The 12,517-nt window shown below is 48.6% G+C and overlaps 1 protein-coding gene across 3 annotated transcripts in view; it reads left to right on the plus strand.

The window, feature by feature from the left end:
* The window catches only part of LOC103463201 (phosphatidylinositol 3-kinase regulatory subunit gamma), a 78,383-nt gene that overhangs the window by 52,620 nt on the left and 13,246 nt on the right, over positions 1-12,517 (plus strand). Inside the window, exon 1 of one of the 3 annotated variants that reach the window (XM_081605871.1) lies at positions 11,946-12,400. The exons of the other annotated variants lie outside the window; for them this stretch is intronic. Within the exon in view, the coding sequence (XP_081461997.1) occupies positions 12,286-12,400 (115 nt within the window). The 5' untranslated portion in view covers positions 11,946-12,285. Of the gene's footprint in view, positions 1-11,945; positions 12,401-12,517 lie in introns of those variants that run through there. 3 annotated transcript variants of the gene reach the window in all.

Below are 12,517 nucleotides of genomic sequence, written 5' to 3' on the forward strand. Positions count from 1 at the left end.
GATGTTACCAGCATGATGCTGCCTCTACCACATTTGACGCGTGGTGGATTGTTTTAAAGTCTCGTCGGTGTTTGTTTCTCCAGAAGACGTTTAGTTTGTCCATGTCTGCAGATCTCCGTTCAGCCTCACGGTGGCGCCGGTGGTTCCTGGTCTCCTGTCGTCTGAGGAGGACAGTTTGAGTTCATGACTATCCCAACCTTTGGATGTTGAGGGAGTTCTTTGGGTGTTTCCTTGAGGTACTGCTCAGTGCAGACCCAGTCATCACGACTCACCAGAACCGGCTGGTTCTGTGACGTTCTCGGGTTTTGCTGTATCTTTGCGGCTGTTTGTGGTTCTGGTCCTAAATGTGAACTCATGCACTCGGTTCTGTGGATCATCTCATCCTGGAAGACAAACGTTGATCTGAATCATGATGAGTGTGATGTTCAGATGTTCTGACGGGTCCGGTAGAACTTGGTTCTGTTCATAAATGAGTGGCTCCAGGACTCTGCCATCTTTTGTAATTGGACCGTTCATTAGCTTGTTAGCTAAATCCTCTGTCTCAGTGCAGAGACGGGTCCAATCTGCCGTCATCCTGTTAGGGGATTACATCCACTGCAGCCCATCTTCTCTGACGGGCCTCCAGAACCTGCAGGTTCCAGCCGTCTGGATCATCCAGGACGTTAGGAGTTTCTCTGTTATTTTGTTGTAATGCCAGAAGGACCTCTGGCCTCGGGTTCAAACTCTCACCTCACAGCAGAGGTCGTGTGTTTCCAGGCACATGGTTCCATTTTACAGCACAATCAAGTAACTATGTTAGTCAGTTGATTTTAAAATACTACATATATCAAATCTGACTAAAAAAATGTTACTTCATGGTTTAACGCTTTTAAATTGGGCCTCTGTCTCTTTAAATCTCCTGCTCTTCCTGAAGCTCTGCCTCCAGGAAGTCATGCCAACGTGGCTCCTCTATTTTTTCATTAAAAGAAAGGAATAAAAAGACACAGGACCGATTCCCCGTCCCTGAGGAACTCCGTAATCCAGTTGAGTTTTATGAGTCGTTAGTTAGAAAAAGTTTACAAAGCAAAATCACAATAATTATTAGATAATGTCTAAATGAAAATTTTCCCATTTCTGAATTTAAAGCTTCGGACGAGAACCAGATGTGAGCCGAGCTAATGCGCTAATAGAGGAGCTAATTTTTCATTTAGCGCTTTAGCATCGTTGCTAACTTTAAAACCATTTCCTTCCTCACTTTATTCTGTACCCAGAATGCATTGCTGTTTACTGTAGAACTACAGCAGCCTGTAGTTCTACAGTAAACACATTTATTGATTGATTTTAAATATTTTCTTTAGCGCTTTTGCTAACATTGAAAACATTTTGACTACCTCCAGTTTTACAGGAAATAAAATCTACTGATGTCTCGGACTGATCAAGAATCTTTCTAATCTTTTTAAACCATTAACTAAAAACAACATTTATGCCACAAGAATCAGTTCAGCTTCTTTAATTTCAACATAAAATATGGGAGCAGAGCAAAGAGAGGCTCTGGACGCCCCCCGCTGAGCTTTGTTTGGGCCCTTCCAGGACCTGCTGGCCCGGTTCTGGAGAGCGCAGGTCCTCCAGCGCTGCCGACCGGCTGCTGCTGCGCGGGTAATGCTGAGCCACGGTGCTGCCATGGCAACCGGGAGGGAGGGCGGTGCGTGGGCCGAGCAAACATAGCAGCGAGGGGGGGGGGGAGGGCGACGAGAAACCCAAACAAAGATCCAAACTGGAGACGTCACCAGAAATCTGCAGAGGAAAAATAAAGATGCTGCTCAGCATTTCAGACGCAGCAGATCAAACCTGCTTCAGTCTCCAGAGCATTGCATCATGGGAACGCTCACATTGCAGGATGACATCACCAGAGTCGGGATAATCTGGCTGCAGGGAGGGGGCGGGGCCAGAGGAGGGCGGGGCCAGTTAGCTCGAGGCAAAGCCAGTTAGCTGGAGATGGAGCCAGTTAGCTGGAGGTTGGAGCCAGTTAGCTGGAGACGGAGCCAGTTAGCTGGAGACGGAGCCAGTTAGCTGGAGGCGGAGCCAGTTAGCTGGAGGCGGAGCCAGTTAGCTGGAGGCGGAGCCAGTTAGCTGGAGGCGGAGCCAGTTAGCTGGAGGCGGAGCCAGTTAGCTGGAGGCAAAGCCAGTTAGCTGGAGGCAAAGCCAGTTAGCTGGAGGCAAAGCCAGTTAGCTGGAGGCAAAGCCAGTTAGCTGGAGATGGAGCCAGTTAGCTGGAGGCAAAGCCAGTTAGCTGGAGGCAAAGCCAGTTAGCTGGAGATGGAGCCAGTTAGCTGGAGATGGAGCCAGTTAGCTGGAGATGGAGCCAGTTAGCTGGAGATGGAGCCAGTTAGCTGGAGGATGGAGCCAGTTAGCTGGAGACGGAGCCAGTTAGCTGGAGGTTGGAGCCAGTTAGCTGGAGACGGAGTCAGTTAGCTGGAGATGGAGCCAGTTAGCTGGAGACGGAGCCAGTTAGCTGGAGGTTGGAGCCAGTTAGCTGGAGACGGAGTCAGTTAGCTGGAGGCAAAGCCAGTTAGCTGGAGGCAAAGCCAGTTAGCTGGAGATGGAGCCAGTTAGCTGGAGATGGAGCCAGTTAGCTGGAGATGGAGCCAGTTAGCTGGAGGTTGGAGCCAGTTAGCTGGAGATGGAGCCAGTTAGCTGGAGGTTGGAGCCAGTTAGCTGGAGACGGAGCCAGTTAGCTGGAGATGGAGCCAGTTAGCTGGAGGCAAAGCCAGTTAGCTGGAGGCAAAGCCAGTTAGCTGGAGGCAAAGCCAGTTAGCTGGAGATGGAGCCAGTTAGCTGGAGATGGAGCCAGTTAGCTGGAGATGGAGCCAGTTAGCTGGAGGTTGGAGCCAGTTAGCTGGAGATGGAGCCAGTTAGCTGGAGACGGAGCCAGTTAGCTGGAGGTTGGAGCCAGTTAGCTGGAGACGGAGTCAGTTAGCTGGAGGCAAAGCCAGTTAGCTGGAGGCAAAGCCAGTTAGCTGGAGATGGAGCCAGTTAGCTGGAGGTTGGAGCCAGTTAGCTGGAGACGGAGCCAGTTAGCTGGAGGTTGGAGCCAGTTAGCTGGAGATGGAGCCAGTTAGCTGGAGGCAAAGCCAGTTAGCTGGAGGCAAAGCCAGTTAGCTGGAGGCAAAGCCAGTTAGCTGGAGATGGAGCCAGTTAGCTGGAGATGGAGCCAGTTAGCTGGAGGTTGGAGCCAGTTAGCTGGAGGTTGGAGCCAGTTAGCTGGAGACGGAGCCAGTTAGCTGGAGGCAAAGCCAGTTAGCTGGAGATGGAGCCAGTTAGCTGGAGATGGAGTCAGTTAGCTGGAGGTTGGAGCCAGTTAGCTGTAGACGGAGTCAGTTAGCTGGAGGCAAAGCCAGTTAGCTGGAGATGGAGCCAGTTAGCTGGAGACGGAGTCAGTTAGCTGGAGGTTGGAGCCAGTTAGCTGGAGATGGAGCCAGTTAGCTGGAGGTTGGAGCCAGTTAGCTGGAGGCGGAGCTTAGTAGAGGGACGCCTATTAACAGATTTTCTGTCATTCCTGGAAAATTTACGTATTCCTACATAAAATGCAGGTTGGGAAGCTGGAATACTTTAGAGTTATCTTATTCGACACTATTAGGTGCCTTTTGCAAAGCAGCCAATCCAGATGCTGCATTTCTTTTCCTCGGCACTGATTGGCTGTTTCCCAAAGAGAAAAGGAAGACGATGGACTCCAGCTCCTATTGGTGGCGCTGGACGGTTTAACCCTGTTAAACATATTTAAGTACATCATAGAATGTTTCTGCTGCTGACTGATGTAAACGTGCAGCAAATGGCAAAACAAATACCAAACCTCCGAATGATGCAAACTATTAAACACACAAAACCCGTCAACAGAGAATCGCTGCAAACGAATCATCCTCCAGACACAGAAAACGGCAGCAAAAATCTGAAATTAATAAAACAAATTGTCATGAAAAATGTTGCAACCTTGGGAATAGAAACAATAGGGAAAAGTCAACAAATTGCACAAACAGCAGTAAGTCCTCTGGACCACTAGGGGGAGTCTGCAGTAGCTCATATTACCTACTAAACATGCTGCTGTTCTGTAAAACGTAGTTTTAAAATATAAAACTTATATTATGTGTTGTAACATTCACCAGCAAAGTTTACACAGGTGGTAAAGACTATTATTTATATGTAATTCTTTCACTAGTAAGAAACATCCTAAATTCTCCGTTTTTGTTTTGAAGGTTTCCTAAAGACACGATGTGAGGAAGAAGAGGGAGAATCTATAGAGAGAGACGGATTCACTGCAGGATGAATCTCACATCGGAGTTTGGACTCAATCTCAGCTGCTGAATCTCTGAAGATAGAACTCATCGGCTGGAAAACATATATATATATATATATATATATATATATATATATGTATAAACATGTATAAACATGTATTCAATATATATAATTCTGTATTAATCATTATTTATTTGTTTGTATAGTTATATAAATATTTATTGATCTTACTAAATAAATTATTAAATAAATGATGAACGGCTGTGTGTTTGTAATCTGCTCATCATTCATCAATATCAGAATATTCCATTCCTATTCTATTGTTATAGCCACTAATCATATTTAAATATGCTGAACTATGTATTAAAAACATACTTAAATAATACAATTGTGTATAAATGTAGCTTTGATAGATGATTGAATATGGTTTCCAGTAACAAAAAAGCGTGTTATGATCGATTAAATGCGCTGATACGTCATTGAGCTGCTAAACACGTAACGCTGAGTGGAGTGGTGGACCGCTCCAAGATGGCCGCCCGCTCCAAGATGGCCGCCCTAAATCTCATCAGCAACAATAAGCGAGAGCAGCCATGAGGGTCTATCCTTATATTATGTCTACGTTTCTTCCTACAACTTTATCCTGAACATCCCATCTTTACTGGTGGTCAGTTCCTGTGAGATTTGGCTCGACTCCCCCTAGTGGTCTGGAGGACTTCGTCTTGTGGTGTGAGCTTGGAAGTTTCTGTTGTTTTTGCCATTTTCCTATTTGCTTCCATTTCCTGCTGCTGCAGCATTTTCCTTTTTCATCCGTCTTTGATTGGAGTTTGCGTTATTTGCTTCCTGCGTCCATAGAATAGACCATTAGAAGCATCCGTACGCGTTGTGGCCCCCGACCCCCATGAATCCTGATCACAGCCGTTTCTGTGATCTGAATCATCCTGTCTGAGCTGAACCTGTTTCCACCGGGACCAGGCTTCAGAGAGCGGCCGCTCCTCAAACGGGTGGGACGGCTCTCTGTGGCGCTGGAGGCAGAGAAGACGCTTCATGACGGCGTTAGGACCAGGATGTGGGTGAATCAGGGCGGCTGTGTGCGCTCACAGCCGGAGCATATGCTGCAGGAGGAACCGGGCCTCAGCGGCGCCGGCGTCTGCAGTGAGCCTGCAGAGAGGCCATATTTCCTGTCACAGCTACATTTGGCCGCCGAGCATCGCTGAGCTCACATCCTGCTGCACAGAGAGTCGGACATGTTGGGAGGTGATTCGTTGTTTTAAACAGAGATTCACCAACAGCTACACATTTACAGCTGAATGCAGGTCATCCAGTTAGTGCAAAAACAAACAAGTTTTTCATGGAAATATGAATATTTACAGTTCAGGAAGAGAAGGATGAACGGTCCGGATCCAGAGCTGACGGAAGAATCCGTCTCTGTAGCGCCGCCCTGCAGGTAAAATCAAAACAGTTCAAGTCCAGTATATGTGGGGTCTGCAGAGCTGCTAACTGCAAGCTGACCTCCTGACCCTTGACCTGTACAGGTCCTGGATGGAGGGAGGGTCAGCTCTGATGGCTCCCTTCAGTCTGGACCGGTCCGGTTCTGTTGACGACCCAAACCACACACAGGATGTCCGCAGCTGTTAGCTTCCAGCGCTAACACGGTTAATTCATGTGGAGTTTGAGAGACAACAGACTGATGAGGCTAAGAAACTAATTGAATTCCAACAATAAAGTGTGTTTTCCTCTCATTGGCTTTTTTCTCATCCTTTTAAAATCATTCTGAGCCTGTGACTCTGTTGTCTCCAGTATTTTCAGACTGTAGTTATTCGGTGGCGGCTGTGACCTCTGACCCCTACCATCTGGTCCAGCTCAGACCTCAAACTGAATTTGGTTATTTTTGGCATAAATATTTCTGTTGTTGTCATCAAAGAGGCAAATCTATAATTAATAAATGGATCAATGAGACGTTTTCCAGGTGGCAGTTCTAAACCACCAAGTTACATCATCAGTCAAGTTGATTTGTTCGGCACATTTCAGAAACGGGGCAGTTCAAAGCGCTCTGCTTCATAAAAACACAGTTTTTACACCATCATATCACCACCAGTTTGAAAACAAACATTACATTTTGTCAAAATCATCAATGAGCATCAAATATGTCGATCAATATTCCATTTATTTTGGTTTAGAAGCAGCTGCAGGTCTGCAGCCCAGATTTAAAGGATCTCAGTGTTTCGGCTGTTTTGCAGTTTATTCCAGATTTGAGGTGCGTAGAAGCTGAATGGCTCCATGTTTGGTTCTGGATGCAGAGCAGACCAACATGAGCAAATATTGAATTTCCCATAAAATGCAAACGGATATTATATCTTGACAGTTTCTTCATCCTTTGTTTTGCCGTTTTGAGGACAGTCATGACCTGAAGCGTGAAGGTCGTGATGTTCCAGGAGACGCCCTGGCCTGATGTGTTTTGATCTAAACTCTGGATTAGATCAAAACATAACCATGGGTTAGAATGGCCTAGTCAAAGTCCAGACCTAAATCCAATTGGGAATATGTGGCAAGATCTGAGTCAGTTTGAAGGTGCTGGCTGCGCTTAGAGAGGATCATTGAGACGCCGTGGTGTTTGGTGATGTTGGAGGCGCCAGAGGAAGGTCGTTGGTTTGACCTTCAGAAGTAGGACAAAGTTTTTAAACTTTGTTTTTTGGTTCCTTCTGACGCAGCGATCAACAGCTGCCTGCTGCCATCACCTCCTGCTCAGATGCTCCCTAAGCCTGCAGGGTCTTCTGCAGTCGCTGAGGTCAAAGGTCGTCAGATGAATCCTGGTTAATCAGCTGGTTCCAGGCGGAGTCGTCCTCGTGGCGTTTTGATGTCACAGACTGGGAACTGCGGCCGATAAGCCGGCGGTCGCCAGGTGTCCGTGGGTCATCAGAACCGGCCGTATCGGTCGGCCTCTATCTCTGAAAAACGTAAACGTTTCTGTTGGACGAGCCGTCGGCTTGTAGCTTTGGCTCGGCTTGCAGGTGGTGTTTGACCTCAGAGAGATAACGGCCTGATTACAGCCGAACGGCTTGTTCTTCTGGGACAACGGCAGAGGTCTGAGGTTTTCCAGGAACAAAGCTACTTTGGCAGGGACAGAAGTGCTGTTGGAATCCGTCTGCTGCTCCCCGTTTGAACAGAAACGTGAGCGAAGCTGATAGGCTAACGGGTGCAGCGGGGCGGAGCGAGCTGATAGGCTAACAGGTGCAGCGGAGCGAGCTGATAGGCTAACAGGTGCAGCGGGGCGAGCTGATAGGCTAACAGGTGCAGCTTAGCGAGCTGATAGGCTAACAGGTGCAGCGGGGCGAGCTGATAGGCTAAAAAGTGCAGCGGGGCGAGCTGATAGGCTAACAGGTGCAGCGGGGCGAGCTGATAGGCTAACAGGTGCAGCGGGGCGAGCTGATAGGCTAACAGGTGCAGCTTAGCGAGCTGATAGGCTAACAGGTGCAGCGGGGCGAGCTGATAGGCTAAAAAGTGCAGCGGGGCGAGCTGATAGGCTAACAGGTGCAGCGGGGCGGAACGAGCTGATAGGCTAACAGGTGCAGCGGGGCGGAACGAGCTGATAGGCTAACAGGTGCAGCGGGGCGAGCTGATAGGCTAACAGGTGCAGCTTAGCGAGCTGATAGGCTAACAGGTGCAGCGGGGCGAGCTGATAGGCTAACAGGTGCAGCGGGGCGGAGCGAGCTGATAGGCTAACAGGTGCAGCGGGGCGAGCTGATAGGCTAACAGGTGCAGCGGGGCGGAGCGAGCTGATAGGCTAACAGGTGCAGCGGGGCGGAGCGAGCTGATAGGCTAACAGGTGCAGCGGGGCGGAGCGAGCTGATAGGCTAACAGGTGCAGCGGAGCGAGCTGATAGGCTAACAGGTGCAGCGGGATGGAGCGAGCTGATAGGCTAACAGGTGCAGTGGGGCGGAACGAGCTGATAGGCTAAAAGGTGCAGCGGAGCGGAGCGAGCTGATAGGCTAACGGGTGCAGCTTAGCGAGCTGATAGGCTAACAGGTGCAGCGGGGCGAGCTGATAGGCTAACAGGTGCAGCGGGGCGAGCTGATAGGCTAACAGGTGCAGTGGGGCGGAGCGAGCTGATAGGCTAACGGGTGCAGTGGGGCGGAGCGAGCTGATAGGCTAACGGGTGCAGCTTAGCGAGCTGATAGGCTAAAAGGTGCAGCTTAGCGAGCTGATAGGCTAACAGGTGCAGCGGAGCGAGCTGATAGGCTAACAGGTGCAGCGGAGCGAGCTGATAGGCTAACAGGTGCAGCGGAGCGAGCTGATAGGCTAACAGGTGCAGCTTAGCGAGCTGATAGGCTAACAGGTGCAGCGGGGCGAGCTGATAGGCTAACAGGTGCAGTGGGGCGGAGCGAGCTGATAGGCTAACGGGTGCAGTGGGGCGGAGCGAGCTGATAGGCTAACGGGTGCAGCTTAGCGAGCTGATAGGCTAACAGGTGCAGCGGAGCGAGCTGATAGGCTAACAGGTGCAGCGGAGCGAGCTGATAGGCTAACAGGTGCAGCGGAGCGAGCTGATAGGCTAACAGGTGCAGCTTAGCGAGCTGATAGGCTAAAAGGTGCAGTGGAGCGAGCTGATAGGCTAACAGGTGCAGTGGGGCGGAGCGAGCTGATAGGCTAACGGGTGCAGTGGGGCGGAGCGAGCTGATAGGCTAACGGGTGCAGCTTAGCGAGCTGATAGGCTAAAAGGTGCAGCTTAGCGAGCTGATAGGCTAAAAGGTGCAGTGGAGCGAGCTGATAGGCTAACAGGCTAACAGGTGCAGCTTTAGCAGGATCTCAGCTCTCAGTCATCTGCATATTAATTTCTGTCACTGGTGAGAAATCTTCATCACTTGGTTGTGCTTAAAAATGCAAAACGTGTTGAATTATTGATGCGTAAACCTGGAACCAATTATCTTCAGTGTTTCTTCAGGACCTGCTGGCGGACATCTGACCCCTCGCTTGTTTTTGAGGCGACACTTTGAGAGTTAAGAGCAGTCGCTCCAAGAAGAGACATTTTCAATCACCCTTCACCAGAACAGCTTCAATCTGTTGAAGGTCAGTTTTCCTTCCATCAGGAGGCCCAAGAATGAAAAATCTGTTTGTAATGGTCATTAAATGCATCAACACTAAAAACTCTGAACACCAGCAGACACCATGTTCTCGGTTAGGGAATGAAAACAGGAATAGTAGAACATTCTTTGGGTTTCCCAAAGTCCTGCTTCCATCCAGGAACCTTACGTTGACCATCATCAGCAGCTCCGCCATCACTGAAGGCCAAACCATAACACTGCCACCACCGTGCTGACCAGACGAGCTGCTCCTCTTTGTCTCGTCTGAATCCTGCAGCTTCTTGTGAGGATCAGGAACTGGAGTCAGGCCGACTCGAGAACAACTGTCAGCTAACAGTGGTGAGCACTGCTAGCTAAAAAGTTAGCTACGCTAAACCTAAAGTGCTAACCATAAAGATTAGTTTTGCTAACGCCAAAGCACCACTCCAACATGGGATTTAGCAGACAATAATGCTAAATGCTATGTCAACATGCATAGCAGAAGCTAATGCTAAAAAATGTTCTGACATGATATTTAGTGAAACCTTAAGCTGAGGTGCCACCCCAAGATGATATGCAGCTAAATCTGATGCTAAAGCTCCACACCAACATGGTGTTTAGCAGAAGCTAATGCTCTTGATCTCTGAAGATTAAAGAATTTATGGCCCCAATCCAGTTCCGTAGGCTGGGTCATGCATTTCCTGCTGTGTTTGCATCTCATTCAGAATGCACCAACCCAGGTGTCTGGGGGGTAATTAGAGCGGGGCGGTCTGCTGTTGTCGGGGCAGTTAAACGGCCGCAGACGGGGCAGATTTATTCCCCCGCTCCTCTTTGTGTGACGAAGCCCAGAGTCAGTTCCTGTGTCATTGTTGGGCTCCGTCTGCGCCGCACACAGCGGCAGCAGCAATTAAACCCGGTTGACACACTTCAGGGTCCGGCACGAGCCATCAGGGGGAAAACGCAACACAGCAGCTTTAAACACACTCACTCTTCCTCCTCCTCCTCTTCCTCTGACGGACGGACCAGCAGTGGGACGCCACAGACGCTCTGAGCAGCTGTAATTACTGATGCCGGCTGATATTTTATTGATATTGTGCCATCAGCTGCAGATTACCATGTGGGGGCGTCTGGGTCTGTGGTTCTGCCCCAGCTGGGTCCAGTTCTGTCCTAACAGATGAAAGAAGTAGATGTTGGTTTGGATTTTTCTGCAAAATTTGATCATTTTTCAGGAAAATATCCTTTAATTTCTCTCTTTAATGTTTTTAGCCATTTGTGACACAGATTTAACCTGACATGCTTCCTTTCATGTCTGTATTCTGATTCACATGGAAATGTAGCGATGGAGCAGCGCCATGCATGTGGTGAACCTGCTGATCTGACCTGGGGATGGACGCATCAGGATTGTCCTTGAAGGCATTCCAGGTTATTTAATGATCGAGGTCCAATTCTTCATACATGTATTAAAATCACCCCCTCATGGACTTTGTTTAGTTTCGTCATACCAAAATGTTTCAGATCAACAAACTCTGGCTACGTCCAGCAAGAAATACGACTCAAACTAAATGGTTTCATTTAGTTTGAGTCAGTTCAGGCTGCCATCAACCGGCTGTCATGGCGGCCTGAACGGCCCGATTCCGATGTTTTCACCCCAAAATAAATCAGATTGGTGCCACTTCTATATGTGGAACTAAATCACATCCAATCATTTTCCAAGCATCTGGACCAGGTTACATTTGATCCATCATGGACGGGAGACATGCATCATAGTTCTGCAGCAGAAAACGTCAGACGGTAAATCTGGACGTAAACAATGGCTGAAAATGATTATGTCGAAGTGATGAAAGCAGTCAGAGTCAGTGAACACATCACATCCCAACCCCACCACTCCACATCCAAACAGCAGCTGTGTTAGCCTAGCATTAGCATGTTCCTTCTCTGTTTTGATGCGACTTGTTGCCATTCTGCTGTAGATTAGCTGCTGCTAACCTGCTAACTGAGGCCGATGGAGTCTAGGAGTCTCCATCCTAGGAGTCCAGGAGCTCTTTAGGGGTTCTGGTCATTTTTTAATTTCATCCTCTGCACTTGGGCTGAATCTGCTGGGATATTAACCTAAGATTGGCTCTGAGGTGTTTTCCTCTTGGGAATAAACTTTCTCTCTGTAAATTAATAGGTTATTTCCAAACTGTGGAGTCTAACACCAGATGTGTTTTAATTTCTCTCTGGAAAACCAGTTAAACTGATTCATCACGATCCACCAATAGGTATATTTCTTAGGAGAACTGGAGGTTAACGGCTGAAGCTCTGAGCATGCGCGCTGTGGCTGGTACGTCAGGAGGCGGGAGGATACGGGGTTTCCCACTCTGATTTGTAAACTAGGGGTGATAGATAGATTTTAAAAACACTTCTGCAACTAAGACCTCAATTTTATGAACAAATAAAAACACAACTTCAGTTCTCAATCCTTATAAAGTCTTAAAATAATAGAATTTATTGGCTGCAATCTTTTTTCAGCAAGATTCTCTGTTTAAAATACCCCGTCGTGTTGCTCGGTGGAGTGGTACGGTCCGGCCGGAGTCTGCCTCCGCCAGGCCAGCCTCCATTGCTCACTACTCGTCTAAAAATGGAGGCGGTAGGACGGAGGTTTGTGTGGAGGAGACGGAAAGGAGACCGTTGATAGACTTGGAGCTAACGGCCCGATTTCAGTTTGTGCTTTAATGGAGCGGACTTTTGTTCTGGCGTAGCGGGCCTCCATGAAGAGCCCCGAGCTGCTAGCATGTGTGAGAAAACAGCCGGAGCTCGCTTTTCGCTTTTTATCTATTTATTTTACTCTGAAGCGGGGATTCAGACTGACGACTTGCAGGTTTACAGATAGACTAACTTATGCTTTAAACAGATTTTATTATAATTATACACGTCGGTTTGTTGTTTTCGGCCGTTTTCACCCGTCCTGTTGAAAGCGATGTACAACACGGTGTGGACGGCAGAGAGAGCCGGACAGGACGGAGACTGGCGGGACGTGATGATGCCCTATTCCACCGAGCTCATCTTCTACCTGGAGATGGATCAGCCTCCAGGTAGGCGGGGGAACCGGGAGGGACGAGACGCGGGTGGTGTTGTGTTCGCTTTGGTTCCCCCTGGAATCAGCGGAAGGTTTGAGCAGCTTCGTCCCGCCGGACTCCATTAATGCTGGA

The sequence above is a fragment of the Poecilia reticulata genome, chromosome 4 (genome assembly GCF_904066995.2).
Source record: "Poecilia reticulata chromosome 4, P_reticulata-male-v2, whole genome shotgun sequence".
In the NCBI taxonomy this organism is placed as follows: Eukaryota; Metazoa; Chordata; class Actinopteri; order Cyprinodontiformes; family Poeciliidae; genus Poecilia; species Poecilia reticulata.